This window comes from Salvelinus sp. IW2-2015, linkage group LG26 (assembly GCF_002910315.2).
Source record: "Salvelinus sp. IW2-2015 linkage group LG26, ASM291031v2, whole genome shotgun sequence".
Lineage (NCBI taxonomy): Eukaryota > Metazoa > Chordata > Actinopteri > Salmoniformes > Salmonidae > Salvelinus > Salvelinus sp. IW2-2015.
The window spans coordinates 18,201,447-18,221,522 of NC_036866.1; the positions used below are offsets into that span (position 1 = coordinate 18,201,447).

Consider the following 20,076-nt stretch of genomic DNA (forward strand, 5'->3'; position numbering starts at 1 on the left):
AACATCAGTGCACGACCTCACTAATGCTCTTGTGGCTGAATGGAAGCAAGTCCCCACAGCAATGTTCCAACATCTAGTGGAAAGCCTTCCCAGAAGAGTGGAGGCTGTTATAACACAAAGGGGGGACCAACATCTTTTTAATGCCAATGATTTTGGAATGAGATGTTTGACGAGCAGGTGTCCACATACCTTTGGTCATGTAGTATATGTTGTGAGATTGAAAGAGAGCCTTCTAGTGGGGAATAGATGTGGATTGTTATACTGAAGATTAGATAATATAATATTCTTACTCCTGTTGACAATGTTTATATAGACATACTGTAAGCAGCTGATTCTTATTTTCATGGGAAGCAGAAAGATCTCTGGCCCACTGAGTTTATCATTGTAATTTGCAGACACTGTGCCCTGGCTCCAGAGCTTTGATTCACAGGCTTGGTGGAAAACTATGACTCATTAAAGCAAGGCTGTGGAAGTTACAGTTAGATTGATAAAGAGTCAAGTTTAAACCCAGCCAGCAGGAGACTCCACACACTTGCCCCATCGCTCTCTCCCTTCACACGGTCATCCACTCCCCCTCCTTTCCTCTTTGGTTTCTCACCCCTCCCTTCCTCCCTCCTTCCCTTCTTCTGTAGTCACTGTAAAAGTGCCTGTCCCACAGCCAAAATGCTCATTCAGTCTGCACCAGCCTGCCATTACACCTGAGAATAAAGTCCATTCAGTCTGCTGGAGGGAGGCATTACACCTGAGAATACCTGCCTGGGACCCACCTGGGAATAGCTACCTGTGCCTGTGCTTGGATCTCACTTGAAAATACCTGCCAGCCTCTCCTCTGTGAATGCTGACCTGCAGCTCGCCTGAGAGCCGCTAAATTGCAAAGCAGATTCTTAATGTGAATGGGAAATCCAAGCCAGAGGAGATACATGTACTACACCAGGATATGTATGTTTAAGTAGCATGGACAAAGCTTTGATCATGAGATGATACCCTACTCCTCCAGGTGTGAGCCAGCTATCACATCTACCACCACAGTGAGTACTGGGCTTTGACCATTCACTACCATGGAGACTGACTACAGTATTGTTCAGATATAGCCTTAAGTGGTGATGAAGGGTTACCGTCTGTGCTGGTTAGTGCATTGTATAGTAGTGGAAAGGTCTCTCTCTCTCTCTTTCTTTTGAGGAGATGTTAATTAGAGGGTTTAGTGCAGAAAGGTATGGTGGTTATAGAATTGATTTTGTGATTGTTTTGGCGATGTGACATTTCAGAGGCTGGAATTCTATGAGTTTTTGCATCAGTGATCAGTGACACTGTTCAACTTCTCTAGTTTTTCATGATGCCTTAAAAACAGCAACAACTAACGTTACTCTTCATTTTATTTATTTATTGTTTATTAATTGGCTGTGCAGTTGAACTTGGAAGTCCTAGTTTCTACCTGAAACATGATTTTTAGTCCATAGAGTTTGACATGGAGCCCCCTCTCTATTCTTTTCTAATCCTGACTGCTAACAGCCCCCCAATGAATGTGGCTCTCTAATTAGGGTCAAACAGACCCTGTCCCTATCTGTCTGCTTGCCTGTCATCTTCTCTATGCCCAGGGGGCATTTAGAGCATGCTGGCTGCCTCGCCCCTCTTATTGCCCCCCATGGTCCATGGATCATAGACTGGCCTTCAGAGGGGAATAGTTATGTGTTGTCAGTAGACACTGAATTAATCTGCACTCACTTTCCAAAAACAATTCTAGATACAATACCAGGCATGGTGGAATACATTTGGAATAATGTGATATCCTGGAAATTGAGTTTGGGTAGTGTACTACTTATTCAGGTGGTGTACCATATTTACTCTAATTACAAGTTGCTTAAATAAAATAAAATCTACATGTTATTCGTCACATACAAAGTTTAAAGTAGGTATAAAAGGTGCAGCGAAATGCTTATGTGCTAGCTCCCTCAACAATACAGTACATTAATCAATATAAATAACAATGAAAGAGTCAAGTCAAAAATAACAAGTATTAAGAGAGGTAGTATGCATAGTAATAATGGACTTTATTTACACTGTATTTACAAATATAAAGTGGGTAGTGACTTGGTAACGCAGTAGAATAAGTAATATATACACCAAGGTTGACTGTGTGTGTGTGTGTTACAAGTTCCTTAGTGTATTATTATATTGAATGCGGGTCTCATAGAAACATGATGAGAGAATGTACTGTATGTGTGACAGTGCCAGGATGTAAATCCACTTTGTGAGTAGTTAGTTACATTTCTGCCAGTGTTTTCCAAAGAAGTGTATGTTATGATATGAGGGCTGTGAATGAGTGCCGTCTTTCTCCAGCCGAACCGAGAGGGGTGCACAGGGAGGTAATTTAATCAATGAAAGGGGGGGGATTGTTCTCCATTCTGGCCACTCCTGAGTGTCTGCCAAGCCCTGCCTCGCCTTTAATTAACGTCATTAACCTGGGAGGAGAGAGAGAGTCTGACTGAGTCTGAAGACTGCTGGAGATGCCAGACAGAAATTACTCTAGCCAGTTGTTTCTGTCTGTCAGGAAAATGAAGGCCAACTGATGAACTAGGCATCATTTCCAGAGATTGTTTAAAGGTTGTAAATGGCTATGTGGTTTCTCCATGTTTATTTTTTAGGTGATGTCTTTCACATTCTTTCATTTGGAAGAATGTGGGTATTGCTTGAATCTTAATCTTTACTTTTCGACGTAGCCAAAAATCCCATTATTTTGTGTTATGAACAGTGGATAGCCTAGTTAGTGTATGTTTCAGAAGAGTACTGGTCGTTAAGGGTGTGACAGAAAAGACAGGAAATTACAATTACATTTACCGAAATAAGGGAGCAAATAAACATGTCTACACATGTAAACCTGTGAACTCATCATCTGCCTGCAGTTCCTAGGAGCTTATCAGGGCAAGCCTGTGTGAGCTAGCCCTGGGTGTTCTCTATCACTGTATAGACAACTACTGATGTGGGCAATATCAAATAGATTCACCACTAAACAAACCCAACCACATGTATTTATACATTTAAGGCCTGGTAAAAAAAAGGGTATTTGATGGATTTATATAAGGCATCTCAAAGTGTATTACCTGCTTTGGATTTTCTTAAACACGTGGTTTCTTGTCTGCCTCCCTCCAAACCCAGCCTGAGCTCTGTCTGTCCTCCAACATTTCTGTCTGTCCCCATCCTGACTCCTTCCCCTCTCCTTTCCCCCCCAGATGCCCTCTCGCTGTAGGACTGTGCTGCATATCGTAACCACCACCCTCTTCGCCGCGGTGGTCCTGTTTGGGATCCTGCTGGCCTATGTGACTGGCTATCAGTTCATCCACACAGAGCAGCACCACCTGTCCTTCGGCYTTTACGGAGCCATCCTGTCCCTGCATCTTTTCCTCCAGAGCCTGTTTGCCTTCCTGGAGCACAGACACATGCGCAGCCCCGCCCGGCCCCAGCACCTACGGCCCTCTGTGGCCCTGTGCATCGCAGCCTACCAGGAGGACCCAGACTACCTGAGGAAGTGCCTCTGCAGCGTGCGCCGCATCTCCTTTCCCAGCCTGAAGGTTGTGCTGGTGGTGGACGGGAACAGGCCAGAGGACCACTACATGATGGACATCTTCCAGGAGGTGATGGGTGGAGTGGACCAGGCTGGCAGCGTGGTGTGGAAGGGGAACTACCACAGTGACGGGGGTGGAGGGGTGGGCAGAGGGGGGACTGGAGCAGCGTCCCTGCATGCGCAGGAGGCTGCACGTGTGGCCAGGCTAGTGAGAGGCTGCCGCTACTCCTGTATCATGCAGGAGTGGGGAGGGAAGAGAGAGGTGATGTACACAGCCTTCAAAGCCCTGGGAGACTCTGTGGACTATATGCAGGTAAGTCTCTCTGTGTTTAAATTTTGCATCTCTCAACGGGTCCTCTGTCCTGCTTGATATAAATAGGTAACCTTATCTCCTTGTGACTGAGTCTCCACAGACTTTGGCACAAGGCCTTGTATCGATGCTCTTCCATTACAGAGCCATATTCCAAAGCTGCGAACACACACACACACACACACGCGCACACATACATACGCACACAGAGGTAATCCCATTACTCAAAGGCCAGTCACGAACAGCATTTTATCCCCCTCCCAAGTGAGTACTCTTTTATACCCTCTCAAGTGTTACATATTATAGCAACTGATTGAAATGTCTGCATTTCTCCTGGGCTTGCATACTGTATACATAGAGCAATAATACAGTATATTACTGCATTGCCAGGGTCAAAGTTCAGTTGTTCAGCTGGATCTCTTCTGTATGCTTCTTGAACACCTGTGTGCTGTCAGAAGTCTCTAATTTCTTCCAGCTAACTTGAGTGGCACCTGATGAAACACAGGGGACCTGAAACACCTGCTGTGGCCCTAAGCCTTCATTCTTGGGTCTTTCGCAATCATTTATAAACACTTAATCACTCATTTATTAATGTAGACCACATCAGTGTGTATTGCACACATATCATCCCTACAGCAATCATAGTAAGATCAATAGCTGATTGTGTGATGGGATAAGTCAATTAGATTAATCCACTGTCAAAGCCAATCCCATTACCACCAACTTGGCTCCATGTCAGTTGTATTATAAGGATGGAAATAATGCACCTGTGAATGTGTGGCTTTGCAGGTGTGTGATTCAGACACAGTTCTGGATCCAGCGTGCACCATAGAGATGCTGAAGATTCTAGAAGAGGATGCAAAGGTGGGTGGAGTAGGTGGAGATGTTCAGGTGAGAGACTTCTTTCTCTAAGAAGACCCTTCACATTGTTGTTATTGTCATCCTTTCTAAATGTACTTACTAGTTCTACTGAATCACCAGTAACAGTTTCTCCTCACGTGTCTCTGTTTCCCTTCAGATCCTGAATAAGTATGACTCGTGGATCTCCTTCCTGAGCAGTGTTCGTTACTGGATGGCCTTCAACGTGGAGCGGGCCTGCCAGTCCTACTTTGGCTGTGTGCAGTGTATCAGTGGTCCCCTGGGCATGTACCGCAACTCCCTGCTGCAGCAGTTCCTAGAGCCATGGTACCACCAGACCTTCCTGGGCAGCAAGTGCAGCTTTGGTGACGACCGCCACCTCACCAACCGCGTGCTGAGCTTCGGTTACAAGACCAAGTTCACGGCCCGCTCCAAGTGCCAGACTGAAACGCCAACGCGCTACCTCCGCTGGCTCAACCAGCAGACCCGCTGGAGCAAGTCCTACTTCAGAGAGTGGCTGTACAACGCCCTCTGGTTCCACAAGCACAGCCTTTGGATGACATACGAGTCTGTGGTGACGGGTTTCTTCCCCTTCTTCCTGGTTGCCACAGTGATCCACCTGTTCTACCGCGGGCGCCTGTGGAACATCCTTCTCTTCCTGTTGACAGTGCAACTGGTTGGCATAGTGAAGGCCACCTACGCCTGCTTCCTGAGGGGCAGTCTGGTCATGATCTTCATGTCTCTCTACTCCCTACTCTACATGTCCAGCCTGCTGCCAGCCAAGATCTTTGCCCTGCTCACTATCAATAAGGCTGGCTGGGGCACATCAGGGCGGAGGAAGATTGTGGTGAACTTCATAGGGGCGGTGCCCGTCACGGTGTGGGGGGCTGTGCTGCTGGGTGGGGTTGCCTACACCATCTACTGTGAGACCCAGGAGCCCTTCAGTGAAACAGAGAAAGTGCTTATCATCGCTGGGGTCATCCTGTACGCCTGCTACTGGCTCATTCTGCTGGTTCTCTACCTGGCTATAGTGGCCAAGCGCTGCAACAAGAGGGAGGAGCAGTACCACCTGCCGTACGCAGAGGCATAAGACATGGATCCTTGTTCAGTCCTTTGTGGTGCTGCTAGAACAACTGAGCCAGTCTGTGGCCCCACCACTCTGTCTCCATGGTGCTAAACCTCTGGGACCTATGGGGCATGAATGTGTTGTAGAATGACAATGGACGGACAGTTCTCACATTAACCTGGGAGACTTGGTTAAGTAGGTTACAAACCTTTTCTACAGTACAGAGTCCTCTACCAGTGGGCCTGCTTACCATGGATATAAAGCACATTATCATACAGCCCGTTTGGTCATGGTGGGACAAGGTGTGGCCAGGATATACCAGAGATCATAAGAGCTATGACACGGTGTGTGTCAGTATGAAGCAATGTTGATATGTTACTTGATGCACTGAGCTGAGGGCCTTCTCTGCCTCAATCAGGAGACACAATGATCTACAGTTGTATTTTTGTAATACAATAATTGATAGACAATCTAACATTTATACAAACATAACTTACAAATATATTTGGTGCTGATGAACAGGCCCAGGGTAAACTTTTAGCTCGTAAGCTAATGGCTTGCAAGAGTATTGACACTCAATTGAATGAGTCAGTGAGTTTCTGTGGCCATTTTGTTCTATGTGTGCCAAATTGTATACACATTATACTGCAGTGTTCATTACAGGATATACTTTTCCAAGTGAGGTTAATCCCTTATTAATTCCATCATGTAGACTATGACCAAAGAGCACTTGTTTTTTGACACGTCGTACCATTAATACAACACAAGTACTAACTCCATTGCTGTTATTAGTTGTAAATCCATAATGAGAAAATAAAAACATGATCCCCTTTTATCAAGGTCAGGTAGTATTAGTGTAGGTGCTACCATGTCTAAATTGACATGTGTTTTTTGTTTTTGGAGAATGGAGATAATGTCGTGGAAGTTTCCACTTGTGTGCTCTTTAAGTTGTGTTCATATTATTTTATTAAATGAGGATTGCATAACGTGAAACTTGAAAGTGCAAACAAGACACATAAAACAATTTTGTTTACAGACTTGCTCAGCCTCTATCTACCAATGGTGCAGTAGGTCAATTTGATGGTACAGTACATTTCCAGAGGTGATATAGATGTTCAAGTACAAACTTTGTCGGCCATCAGGAATATGTTTTGCAGTGTTGTCTTGGCTATGAATCAGAGTTTGCTGTTGTTGAGGCTCAAAACTGCAACCTCCACATCAGTTTCACAAGGCACAAGATTGTTTGCAATTCCTTAAATAAAGATACTTAATAGAAAATGACTCAAGTAAAAGTGAAAGTCACCTGGTAAAATACTACTTGAGTAAAAGTCTAAAAGTATTTAGTTTTAAATATACTTTAGTATCAAAAGTAAAAGCAGAAGTATAAATTATTTCAAATTCCTTATATGAAGCAAACCAGACGGCACCATGTTCTTGTTTTTATTTATTTATGGTTAGCCAGGGACAGACTCCAACATGTAGACATCATTTACAAAGGAAACATGTGTGTTTAATGAGTCCGCCAGATCAGAGGCAGTAGGGATGACCAGGGATGTTCTCTTGATCATTGCGTGAATTTCCCTTTGCTGCTAAGCATTCAAAATGTAACGAGTACTTTTTGGTGTCAGGAAAAATGTATGGAGTAAAAAGTACAATATTTTCTTTAGGAATGTAGTGAAGTGAAAGTAAAAGTTGTCAAAAATATAAATAGTAAAGTAAGGTACAGATTACCAAAAAAACGACTTAGGTAGTACTTTAAAGTATTTTTACTTAAGTACTTTACACCACTGATGGGGGCATAGCCATGGTAGCCAAAATATTAGCCTGCCCAGCATGATGGCCCTAAGCATGAGGGGATGTTAATTGTTAATTAACTCAGGAACCACACCTGTGTGGAAGCACCTGCTTTCAATATACTTTGCATCCCTCATTTACACAAGTGTTTCATTCAGTTACTTGTGGTCATTAATGGGTTTGGTTTTAGGCAGTGTATTGGAAAACATGTTGGAGTCACAAGGCCATTAAGAGACGCCAGTCAGCCAGAGAGATTGTGTGTGGTGTGGGGTGGGGTGGCCAGACACAGAGGGGGAAATTTTGTACTGTGTGGCTGGATGAATTAGTCCCTTTAGCCATCATGGAGCAAAAAGGGTGGACATCTATGGTTACACTTCTATTTGCATGCCAAGAAGGGACCTCCCCCTTTCCCCTAAACACACACATAAACAGCCCCTAGGAGGCTAGGGAGGCTTGCAACCCCTTTGGTCCTCTTTAAGGAATAAGTACTGAATGCTAGAACACTGAACTTAGTGTTTAACATTGTGTACAGACAGCAAACTAATCTCTATTATTCATCTGTCTTAACATGTAGATGTGGCTTACCTTTCCCTTTCTACTCCTGAGGGTGTATGTCAGGTGACTGTGTAATAAGACTCTCTATGCACATGTATGATGTATGTAAACTAGCAGCAGCATATCAGCAAGTAAAATTATGAGTATGTGTAAATTTATTTGGCGAATAAAGGTGATTTTGATTCTTCTGATTCTGACATAGATGTTGGGATTATGTGAAGAAATGAGAGGCAAGGACACCATATAGATGACTGTGACAGTGTTGTCTGACATTCGTTTGTATGGTGTGGAGATGTCAAATACAATCTTTGTTATAGCCTATCTATCAGGCTGAACATCTGCTTTCAGTCTACAATATTGTCATTAGCAATTTTGATTTCCTTGATACTGCCTGCCTCTGTTTGAAAACAAATCAATCGGTCTCATAATGCTGAGTGACTGTAGATGTCCAGCCATATTTTGTAAGCATATCTTACAATGAAAAAATCCAGTCTTATAATTGTTTTGAATATAATTATGTAACTATTCAATACGTCTGTGACTGAAAATCTATACCAGACTTTTCTAAGGCGTGTCTCAATGCCGCAGAACAACCGTTGAGCCTATCCAACAAACCTCTCAGCTCATACAACATTCAATGTTACATAAAGACAATTTTTCACAGTATATTGCAAAGTAATATATTTTGTGTATTGTATATATTCAAAGATATTTTGAAGATGTACAATAATTATGGGTTTAAGAATAGACCTATATTTAAAAGGAACTATGGGATTTGTACATTTCATGAAACAATAGCGGTTTACATTATTTTTTACAATGTGATGTAGTGAGCGCAATGATCTGTTATTCAGTGTAGTTTGTCTCTAGTGCTCAACATTACTACACGGGTCTTTTTGTAGTTTCATGGATGAGACATCACTCATATCACCATCATCCCTATTATGATTTAGGGATGATGCTTCATGTAGACTTAGAACAGGCAATTAGTTATAACTGTCATGTAAAAGTAATAAACCAAGATAGCATTTCTAATACAGTAGTAGGGTACAAAAAAACTCAGAATCATGCACCAGCATATGGCTATTGAAACAGAAAATACAAATTTTATTGGTATGTAATAGCTGAAAATAAAGTATTGTAACCACCTATGTATTTCATTATGTTTAAATATAAAAGGCAAGACATGTTGTTGGAAAAAGGTTTTGTATTTGAAATCAAAACAGTTATTTTTCCGACTTGTACAGCAGTTGATAAAAAAATGTATTTTTATCTGAATAAAAAAATATTCTCATTCGACTGTTGTGGCAATTTCTTCCCCATCTGAAAATAATCACTGTACAAATGTCATGTCAAGGCATTACTAAATCCTGTCATCTGATAAGTGCAACAATAAAGATATTTTAATAATACACCACAGCGTTTAGCAAATTCCAGCAGTGTAACCACTGACATAACAAAACAAATATGCACACAGCCTAGTTTCAGATGTCCCATAACCTCAAGCCAGAGGAGGGTGTCCCAAGCACAGTCTTGCAATGTGTGCTCCATACTTGTGGGTATGGAGTCATTAAGAGTGCAGCATGTCCTTTGCTCCCACAGAGGTGACCAGGGTCAAGGTCGTTAGGCACAAAACGGAAGAAAACAGACTGCAACAGACACAAAAYGGAAGAAAACAGACTGCAACAGGGACTATCTGAACTTGTCAATTTTTTTCCAGTTAAAAGTGTTTTGCGACAGTGAGCCCTATAATGCATATGACCAAGCACTTCACTACACTTTCTTGGGCACATTAGTGATGATGGGCTTTGGGCGAGTATTGAAGATGAGCTTCTTCTTGATGAGGGCGGAAATAGAGTAGGTGGTGGGGTTCTGCTGGTTGATTTCCATGGGAACCTTCTCCCCCTGTGGGAGGCCAGAGTGTTTCATCAGGACAGCGAAGGGCTTCTCCAGTTTGACCACCTTCCCATAGAGGATGTGGTGTCCCACAATGAGCACAGGTACACCCTGGGGAGGGGACACAGGTGAGCACAGTAAAGACAAGACACAACATCTCTGAGTGGAAAGAGGTAACAGAAGAGTGTACTAGCACTGCATTATAGTGCCATGTTGTCATGTGCCTCTTTGGTGTATAGCAGATCTCCCATCAGGTTCCCAGCCAATCCAGAGTTCTGCCTGGACATCCTCTCCCCCTGGAGTTCAACCAGCAGCCACTCAGTAGGACCAGGACCATCCACACTGGACATGGATGGATAGTGGAGTAGAAACAGATGTACTCACCAAATACATAGACATCAAACATTGTCACTAAACATTATGAAATTCATCTTTCATGCACTACAGCTGACTGATTGCGAGTGTCAATGCTGTCAGTCTCTCAACAGATCGAACTCTGTTCATTACCATCTGACGAAATGAAATAGTTAGCTAGCTAGGGAAGTTATACTATCCTGAATGTTTTCATACTCTGCGACGAGACAGACAAAACTTCTCTGAATTGACCATGTATAAGAATTCAGATGATTGAGAAGTCTTACCTTGAAGTTTTAACAATTTGAACCATCGTGCTGCTCGCAGAAAGATAACTGAAACACTGACAGGGGAGGAGAAGAAGAGAGATGCAACACAGGCAATCAATGAAATATTGTTAGGTAAATATAGTCACGCATTAACGCTAATTCTGTCACTGACAAGTCCTGTTTGTTTTAAGCTGAAACATTTTAATTTAATTATTCTTTTGGCCAAATTTCATATACACAAATGGAAATTTACAAAAAAACAACAACATTTTCTTACCCTACAAAAAGAAATTGAACTGTATTTTAAGACAATTAAATACTCTAGAACTCTAGAATTATAAGTGTATGTATGTCCCTTAAGGTCCTTGTGTAATTGTAATGTGATATTGTACCCCCTAGCTTGATTGTCCATTGTATATAATCTATATATACTTGTGTTCCCTCATGTACTTTCTGTATTGATTTGTTGTTAATAAAAATAAAAWAAWAAATATTTTTTTAAAGTCCTGTTTGTTTTCATGTTTTTCCCGCCAGGAAAATGTACCACCTTCATCCGGCGCACAGACGCGTCACTTGCATGTAGTGGTTTTCGTTTCCGGTTCAAAGGTGTCCAACGTGGTGTCTGCTGTAATTCAACGTGTGGACATAGGAATTAATAGTTGGGAAAAGTGAAGGAAATACTAAAGAAAGGGACGATAAAAGTAAGCGTTTTCTTTAACTGTTTGTATGTGCATTATACATTGTTACATGTCAACAATATAATGATTTGCGCATAGGCAAGCGGTGTTCTTTCAGTGTCAAACGAGCAGCTAGCTAACCAGCCAAATGGTTTGCTAGCTAATTTAACGTTAACGTTAGCTAGCCAAGTAACGTAGCTAGTTAGCTAACTAACGTGAACTAATTAGCGAGCTATTTTTTTTAGTTGCTAGATAGCCATTTTGTTGCTTACATGATTCAAATTATGACTTGCATCGCATTATGCCAGTTTAGTCGGTAGTTAACACACGGCACGAGGCTAGCTAACTGCATAACAATAATGACTTCCATGCAAAACTCTTAATCCTCTTAATTTTAGCATTTAATTGTTTTCTTAGATTAGCGACAATGGGGGAATTTAAAGTGCACCGGGTTCGATTTTTCGACTACATGCCAGCTGCCATCAGAGCTATGGCATTCAATGCCCACACAGAGAGATTGGCCCTGGGACGAATGGATGGGAGTGTGGAGATTTTCAACTTCGCAGACCACTATTTCCAGGAAAAGGTTAGTAACTCGTTTTATAAATGTATGGTCTATTCAGAATGAAAATTAACATTATGCTTGATCGGTAGTCTACATTATAGCACACTTAAAAGGCTTTACACCTCCCTCTTTAGGACATTGTTGATTAAAATTGTCGACAGAAATACACCCACGGTTGGTTGTCACACTTGCCATTAATTAACACTTGTTTTGGTATCTGCAGGTTATTCCAGGGAAGGACTCCCGGTCAATCGAGGCCCTGTGTTGGGTTGGAGGACGCCTGTTCAGTGCTGGCCTAAATGGAGAGGTCACAGAATATGATCTGGAAAACCTGAGACCCAAGTACTCCCTGGAGGCATATGGGGGCCCCATTTGGACCATCACCAGCAATTCTCAGGGGGCACACTTAGCAGTCAGTCACCTCTCTGTAATAGTGTCCTTTCAAACATATTGGAATTTGTGTTTTTCATGCTGACTTTAGATGGAATTTAAATATTTTTTTCCTAATCATGTTAGATCGGATGTGAAGATGGGACAGTGAAATTGTTTGAGGTACTTGAAGAGAGCATTCAGTTTGAGCGCAATCTGGACAGACAGAAAGGTGAGTGGAACAGAGTATCGATTCACTTGTCTAAAAATGTGTTCCTTCCTTACATTACAACCTTTCTTAATATGTTTTGGCATCCTTGCTGTCAATGGGGTTGCAGCGGTGTTGACAACTGACATCTTCTAGTGCAGTTTAAACTGTGTAATCCTGTCTTTCAGGTCGCATCTTATCCATCTCCTGGCACCCCTCTGGCGCACAGATTGCTGCTGGCATGATGGACATGATCCGTGTCTTTGATGTCCCGACAGGTGAGTTAGGAACAGCCATGTGAAAATATTGTCAGACAGTTAGTAAGCTAACCACAGTGCATTTTTGATGTGTTTCCAATTTTGGACTTGTTTGATCCGGACCTCCAGCGTTTGTTGTTTCAGGTCGTGCTGTACAGAGGCTCCTGGTGGACCGGGGCTTTGGAGGCTCTAAGAGTCGGGAGACTGTAGTCTGGAGTGTAGTCTTCCTGTCAGACTTTACTATCATCAGCGGTGACTCTGCTGGGAAGGTCCAAGTCTGGGACGGACACACCGGCACGCTCGTCAAAACACACCTGGTGACCAAGTGGGATGTGCTGGCACTGTCTGTCTCCAAGGTGAGAAGGTGTTCGCTGTGATGGACACTTGCCCTTTACCAATATTTCATCCTTCCTTCCAGATTGTTGCACTCTGTTTATTAGGAGGTGCTAGAGAATGTAGATGTCTCTTTGATTGTTTGAATCCATATGTTGCAGGTGAACGTGATTTGTTTGTAGGATTGACTAGAGTGGAGCTTCCTTGTAGACTGGTCTGTGTGTGATTGACAGGATGAGAGCAGTGTGGTGGCAGGGACGTCAGAGGGTACTGTGATCCAGTTCCAGTTCATTGCTCCTATTCTGCAGCAGCAGGACATGGAGTGGGTCAGAACCAGGACCTTCAAGAACCACACGCATGATGTCAGAGCCCTGGCTGAGATCGAGACCGCCATCGTCTCTGGAGGTCAATGCTAATGTTCAAATGGATAAGGGGGAAATGCTACTGTAGTACAACAAATGCTGCCCGATATTGACTGCATTACTAATTCTGGATACATTCTCTCCTCAGGTATGGATACCCAGCTTGTAGTGAGACCCCTCTTGGAGAAGTTTGAAGAGAGGTCACATGCTTCGGCACTTCGCAAGATCCACTTTCCCCATGTGAGTACAGAACTAGTAGAAATTACTCTGGTATCAGAGCTGTTGCAAATAATGTTAATTGCATATATTGTGAATAGTGAATTCAACAGAATGTTCATATTAACATTGAACAGATTGTTATAGAATTGCACAAAAAATCTTGATTTGATCCTGTTTGTACTGTTCTTTTCAGCGGAATCTAGTATTTTGTGCAAAGAAGGCAGGGCTACTGCTCTTCCAGTTCCCTGGCCAGCTGGAGCTGTGGAGACTGGGAGAGAGTGATGGACATGGTGAGAATCTCACTCATGAATGGAAAGAGGGAGCTGGGAGAAATACAGTCAATATCATGCACATTATTGTAGCAACTTTTCAAACAAAGGGGAGTGATTATCACACCTGTCTAATGGGTATAGTTATTGTGTGCTGTATTTGACAACACATCTCTAACTTTCAGGCAAGCCAGGAGACAGCTTGCCTCTGAAGAAGAAACCTGAGAAACTCCTCCATCTCAAGAGAAAGGTAGGTATTTCTCCTGCATACAGCTGTTTATCACCTCAATCTGTAGAACTATCCAAAATCACCTCACCTTTGGGAATTTCATTTTAGCTGATCTAATGACACTATGCATTGAATTTGAGTGGCATGGTCTGAGTTTATGTAATGCTGAAGAAACCCTCCAACTGTAGTTTTGTTTTTCTGTTATGTTTGCCTTCAGGGTGAGGATCATATCTGCTGCAGTGCTCTGTCCTCCTGTGGAGGATGGCTAGCATACTCCACCATGTCCAGTGTACGTCTCTACAGGCTGCAGACGGACAATAACGACATCAGTATAACCAAGGTATTACCAAGTCTACTTTATCATGTTTGCTAAAGGGGTTTGCTGATTTGCTACACAAATCCAATTTCATTGTTGGACTAATTCATAAAATCCTGTTTATTCTWGTTGAATATCATTTGAGCTTGTTGAATCTGAAAATAGATTGTGTGCTTTCACTCTCCCAAGGGACAGTCAAATTTATAATCATTCAAATAGTCAAGCTGTGACTGGACAATACTTTCACAAATATTTAGACTAAGCATCCAGTAGATGGCACCATTTGKCAGTGCTTTAAAATGTCAAATTAAAATGCCAACATTGCTGGTTGAGCCCAGTCTTGTTCTCCTCGTACATTGTTCAGTAAGATAAGTATAACAAATCTCGGTCTCTCCCCCAGGTACCCAAGCTTCCAAAGGTCCTGCGCTCTGCTCACCAGCTGTGTTTCTCTTCAGACTCCTCCAAACTGTTTGCTGCTTCCAGCCAATCATCAGTCCTCGTTATTGCCCTTAGCCAATCTGAGTGCAAGTATGTGCACACCCTCAAGCCTAAGTCAGGTCAGTGGATCATCAGCGATATTGGTTATCTGACCTGTTAACTGGCAAACTGCAATGTTGATGTTCTTCACTGAAAAGCCAAAGCTTTGTGCTGGATAACCTAATCTCTGTTTTTGGTAACATGGCCTCACTCTGCTGTTTCTTTTTCCAGGGTCCAGACAGCCCATTCACTTAATGACTAACAGTGTGGATGGGAAGTGGCTGGCGACAGCAAATAGTGACTGTGAGATCCACGTCTACAATGTACAGAAACTAAAGGCGAGTTAGTTTTCCACTGATCCAGTCAAGCTCTACATCTGTTCTGTAAGACTAAAAGTAACACTGTAAAAGTAGTGTAATCTGTTTCCAATGACAGCCTCACATGACCCTGTTCTTGTGTTCCAGCTCCACTGTATAGTACCTGTGTATGGTTCCTGTCCCAGTGCCATGGGGATCCACCCCACCACCAACAACCTGACCATGGTGCACGCTGACCAACAGGTTAACACCATGCCATCTCTCATACTGCCACTGCAGATATTAGTATCTCTCAAGTATACTTTTAACAGGAGTGATCTTGTTGAAACTTGTGATTTCTGCTGTAAGTTTACGATTTAGTACTCTGACACGTGTAGATATGCTGACTGTTCTTTGGTCCATGTCTATAGATATTTGAGTACTCCATAGTGGAGAAGCAGTACACAGACTGGAGCCGAAAGCTTCAGAAGCAGGGGCTCCACAACTTGTGGTTGGACCGGGACACACCCGTCACCCACGTGACCTTCAACCCTAAAAATCCTGAACAGATCCTCTTGCACGACATGCACATGTTCTGCATCATCGACCAAAGTCTGGTAAGAAACCTGCATCTCTCCTAGAGGCATCCTTCTTTTTTGTTTTTCTTTAAAGTGTTTAACCATCAATGTCCTTGTCATAATGGCCTTTAGCAGTCCTTCTCGGTTGAGCCTTTTCATCTATTAAAGGAACAGTGTTGGTTTAGTGGCTTATTATGGGTCATATTGACTATCATTAGAAACACCTGCTTTTACTGGCCTGTGAGGTTAACACTGTCACCCTCTACCCTTTCAGCCCCTCCCTGACCAGAAGACCCAGTTCTACAATCAGATGACCCTCAGAAGCCTCTCAGAGCAGGAGAGGCCCAGTCACCTCCATGCTTTCAAAATATGTAAAACCTTCCAGGTGAGTGTCTGTTTGGCCAGGTAGAACCCAAACTGGGACAATATCAGGATTCTGTTGGATATATCTTATATACAGTAGGATTGTAAGAGTACACATATTCGTACCAAACTGTTCGATGGGGGACCTTGGTTCGTTCTCTGAACCCAAATGAATACATCCAAATAAAAACACTAGGCCTATAGCCTACGCTATGTTGTAGACCCATGCCTCAAGTAAATCTGAGCAGACATTTTTTTTCAGGCTATTCTGTTGAAACAACAAGAGCCTATGCATAATCAAAATTCTAATCTTAATTGGCATGTTTCAAACTGTCCTTTTGTGAGGCGCAGCTCTGTAAGGCGCAGCTCTGTACGGTGGTGGGGGTGATGAACCAGGAGGAAGATTTTTCAGTTTGGGAACATTTTGACTTCCTAGTAGATTACAAGGATGATTGACAGAGAGTTGTGGATAAAACGTTAACAGTATCAACAAGAATAGCCTATGCAGCTGCCAACACCTCAAATATGTTGACACATTTACGTCGACATCGCCCCAGTCTTCCAGAGCAAGGAAACGCAAAGAAACAACACTTCGTCTCCCCTCTGCGTTCAAGCAGTTGATTTTGACCGGTCCGAAGAAATTACAAAATCGCCCTGGTATATTGGCCATATACCTCAAACCCCCGAGGTGCCTTATTGCTATTATAAACTGGTTACCAACGTAATTAGAGCAATAAAAAAAATGTTTTGTCATGCTCATGGTATACAGTCTGATATACCACAGCTGTCAGCCAATCAGCATTCAGGGCTCGAACCACCCAGTTTATAATTATATTTTATTTTACCGTCTTTGGTTTATAGCCACAGATATGTACCTATTCTCTGTGGTTAAGAATAGGGGTTTCAGCACCTTGTAAAAGTGCTGAAGCCACGTTACCAGCTTCCCCCTTGCACCAAATTCAGCAAACCAAAGCCAAAGTTTTCAACGAATTGGCCAATGCTGTGTTGCGCTTAACATTGACCGCCCATCACATTACTCTGGAGTTGGAGATGTGCTGTGCTACAGACACGCCTCCTTTTATGAGAGTCACAAGAGCACATCTGGCACTGAGAAGAGGCAGTGTCAGTCATGGTGCGTTTGTAACCAAGTGGGAATTTACCACATACGACTGGGAAGAATCCACTCGAACGGCTCTCCAACTGGTAATTATTAGTAGGGAAACTCGTTTATCATGCTGAGCACCCACCTCTCCCACATGGTGACCTCTGACGTCACCTACTAAGGAAATTGCCTCATAACAGCATTTTCGGCTGTTATCTGCAACAACAAAACACTATTTATAAAATGCTATCTGTTTTTTGAACTCTTTAATTTGTTTTCAAGCATGAAGCTGTACTTTTAGTTTATGGTTGATGCAGCTGGTTGGCCATTAGCCAATCAGTGTTTCTCAATTAGTTCAAATCACATGAATGCATCCAACTGGTATTTACGGCTTCACAATTAGTAAATATTAGAGGTCGGCCGATTATGATTTTCCAACGCCGATACCGATTATTGGAGGACCAAAATAAGCCGATACCGATTAATCGCATGCTTTTTATATATATATTTGTAATAATAACAATTACAACAATACTGACAACAATGAACACTTATTTTAACTTAATACATCAAAAAAATCAATTTAGTCTCAAATAAATAATGAAACATGTTCGATTTGGTTTAAATAATGCAAAAACAAAGTGTTGGAGAAGAAAGTTCCTTGCTCAGAACATATGAAAGCTGGTGGTTCCTTTTAACATGAGTCTTCAATTTTCCCAGGTAAGAAGTTTTAGGTTGTAGTTATTACAGGACTATTTCGCTCTATACCATTTGTATTTCATATACCTTTGACTATTGGTTGTTCTAATAGGTACTTTAGTATTGCCAGCCTAATCTCGGGAGTTGATAGGCTTGAAGTCATAAACAGCGCAATGCTTGAAGCATTGCGAAGAGCTGCTGACACACGCAGTAAAGTGCTGTTTGAATGAAAGCTTACGAGCCTGCTGCTGCCTTCCACCGCTCAGTCAGACTGCTCTATCAAATCATAGACTTAATTATAATATAATAACACACAGAAGTACGAGCCTTAAGTCATTAATATGGTCAAATCCGGAAACTATCATTTCGAAAACAAAACGTTTATTCTTTCAGTGAAATACGGAACCGTTCCGTATTTTATCTAACGGGTGGCGACCCTAAGTCTAAATATTGCTGTTACGTTGCACAATCTTCAATGTTATGTCATAATTACATACAATTCTGGCAAATTAGTTCGCAACGAGTCAGGAGACCCAAACTGTTGCATATACCCTGACTCTGCGTGCAATGAACGCAAGAAAAGTGACACAATTTCCGTAGTTTAACATTGCCTGCTAACATGAATTTCTTAACTAAATATGCAGGTAAAAAAATAGATACTTCTGTGTATTGATTTTAAGAAAGGCATTGATGTTTATGGTTAGGTACATTCGTGCAACGGTTGTGCTTTTTTCACATGCGCTTTTGTTAAATCATCCCCCGTTTGGCTAAGTTGGCTGTCTTTGTTAAGAAGAAATGGTCTTCACACAGTTCGCAACGAGCCAGGCCGCCCAAACTGCTGCATATACCCTGACATTGTTGCACAGAACGCAAGAGAAGTGACACAATTTCCCTAGTTAAAAGAAATTCATGTTAGCGGGCCATATTAACTAAATATGCAGGTTTTWAAAATRTATACTTGTGTATTGATTTTAAGAAAGGCGTTGATGTTTATGGTTAGGTACACATTGGTGCAACGACAGTGCTTTCGCGAATGCGCTTAAACCGCCCGTTTGGCGAAGTAGGCTGTGATTCAATGATAAATTAACAGGCACTGCATCGATTATATGCAACGCAGGACAAGCTAGATTAACTAGTAATATCATCAAATCAAGTTTATTGACACATCAACCATGTGTAGTTAACTAGTGATTATGTTAAGATTGATTGTTTTTTCTAAGATATGTTTAATGCTAGCTAGCACCTTACCTTGGCTCCTTGCTGCACTCGCATAACAGGTAGTCAGCCTGCCACGCAGTCTCCTCGTGGAGTGCAATGTAAATGACCACGGACCGCAGATTACCGATTTGTTATGAAAACTTGAAATCGACCCTAATTAATCGCCATTCCGATTAATCAATCAACCTCTATTACAAATGCAGCTTCAGAGTGGAAACTTGAGGCCCAACATACCAGTCCTGTCACAACAGACAATGCCAGGAACATTGCTGAACAATGTGAATGGCATTTCATTTTCCTGCTGTACCGAAACCGAACCGTGACACCAAAACCGCAATACGTACCGAACCGTGGGTTTGGTGAGCCGTTAGACCCCTAATATACAATGAGATGTTTAGATTCTATAAATGTGATAATGGGTCAAATCAGTTTCTCTTTCCTCTGATGTGTTTCCTGTGTAGGACTTGCTTTCTGTGAGTCTGCTGGATGACCAGTCTCTGGTGATGGTGGAGCGCCCCCTCCTGGCCATCACATCCCAGCTACCTGCTCCCGTCAGACAGAAAAAGTTTGCTACATAAACAATAGGGAGAGGTGTGTTTTTTGTTTGTCTGTGGCTGCCCTTCGATTCTTTATCCTTCTCCCCGAAGTGGGTACACATCCATTGCATTTTAAAAGATTGCGACTGCTGTGACCAGTTGCACATTTCAGGAGCAGGGAAGGGAATCGGAGCACAGCCTGTCTCTCTACACCCCTGACCCATGATTTGTAAAGACTGTTTTATACAGTAATAAATAAAATATTTACTGTAATGTACAGACTGTTTTGTCATTTTTCGCAAGGTAATTACCTAAAATTGGCAAGGACAGTCAATCATGCGT

The 20,076-nt window shown here is 42.4% G+C and overlaps 3 protein-coding genes across 4 annotated transcripts; 2 read left to right on the forward strand and 1 right to left on the reverse strand.

The window, feature by feature from the left end:
- The first annotated feature begins 3,227 nt into the window (after positions 1–3,227).
- Positions 3,228–9,438, forward strand: LOC111952887 (hyaluronan synthase 3-like). Its single transcript, XM_023971880.2, has 3 exons — positions 3,228–3,872; positions 4,659–4,760; positions 4,888–9,438. Exons 1-3 carry the CDS (start codon positions 3,228–3,230, stop codon positions 5,815–5,817), a joined length of 1,677 nt encoding a protein of 558 aa, XP_023827648.1. The 3' UTR covers positions 5,818–9,438.
- On the reverse strand, positions 9,299–11,222 carry LOC111952273 (chromosome transmission fidelity protein 8 homolog). Of its 2 annotated transcripts, XM_070435178.1 has the most exons (4): positions 10,939–11,222; positions 10,680–10,735; positions 10,263–10,380; positions 9,299–10,149 (listed from the first exon to the last, which is right to left on the reverse strand). In XM_070435178.1, exons 1-4 carry the CDS (start codon positions 11,071–11,073, stop codon positions 9,916–9,918), a joined length of 543 nt encoding a protein of 180 aa, XP_070291279.1. In that variant the 5' UTR covers positions 11,074–11,222; the 3' UTR covers positions 9,299–9,915. The 2 variants fall into 2 exon arrangements, with proteins under 2 accessions (XP_070291279.1, XP_023826594.1); XM_023970826.2 differs by lacking the exon at positions 10,939–11,222 and having other exon boundaries at positions 9,300–10,149; positions 10,680–10,932.
- Positions 11,223–11,765: 543 nt separating this feature from the next.
- Positions 11,766–20,011, forward strand: LOC111952780 (U3 small nucleolar RNA-associated protein 4 homolog). Its single transcript, XM_023971685.2, has 16 exons — positions 11,766–11,924; positions 12,127–12,315; positions 12,420–12,504; positions 12,669–12,758; positions 12,882–13,093; positions 13,304–13,475; positions 13,581–13,672; positions 13,845–13,941; positions 14,106–14,170; positions 14,367–14,489; positions 14,866–15,022; positions 15,174–15,280; positions 15,407–15,502; positions 15,670–15,855; positions 16,091–16,201; positions 19,660–20,011. The coding sequence occupies exons 1-16, from the start codon at positions 11,766–11,768 to the stop codon at positions 19,774–19,776; spliced, it is 2,058 nt and encodes a 685-aa protein (XP_023827453.1). The 3' UTR covers positions 19,777–20,011.
- Positions 20,012–20,076: the final 65 nt, after the last annotated feature.

What these genes read in the sequence shown, in the direction of transcription:
- LOC111952780 (XM_023971685.2), top strand. Translation starts at nt 11,766, where the DNA reads ATGGGGGAATTTAAAGTGCACCGGGTTCGATTTTTCGACTACATGCCA. An exon ending in TGTCTTTGATGTCCCGACAG is followed by an intron (nt 12,759 to 12,881) that starts GTGAGTTAGGAA and finishes TTGTTGTTTCAG; the next exon opens with GTCGTGCTGTACAGAGGCTC. An exon ending in ACAATGTACAGAAACTAAAG is followed by an intron (nt 15,281 to 15,406) that starts GCGAGTTAGTTT and finishes CTTGTGTTCCAG; the next exon opens with CTCCACTGTATAGTACCTGT.
- LOC111952273 (XM_070435178.1), bottom strand. Translation starts at nt 11,073, where the DNA reads ATGGACAATCAAGCTAGGGGGTACAATATCACATTACAATTACACAAG. An exon ending in GTTCAATTTCTTTTTGTAGG is followed by an intron (nt 10,736 to 10,938) that starts GTAAGAAAATGT and finishes CTCCCCTGTCAG; the next exon opens with TGTTTCAGTTATCTTTCTGC. An exon ending in CAAATTGTTAAAACTTCAAG is followed by an intron (nt 10,381 to 10,679) that starts GTAAGACTTCTC and finishes ATCCATGTCCAG; the next exon opens with TGTGGATGGTCCTGGTCCTA.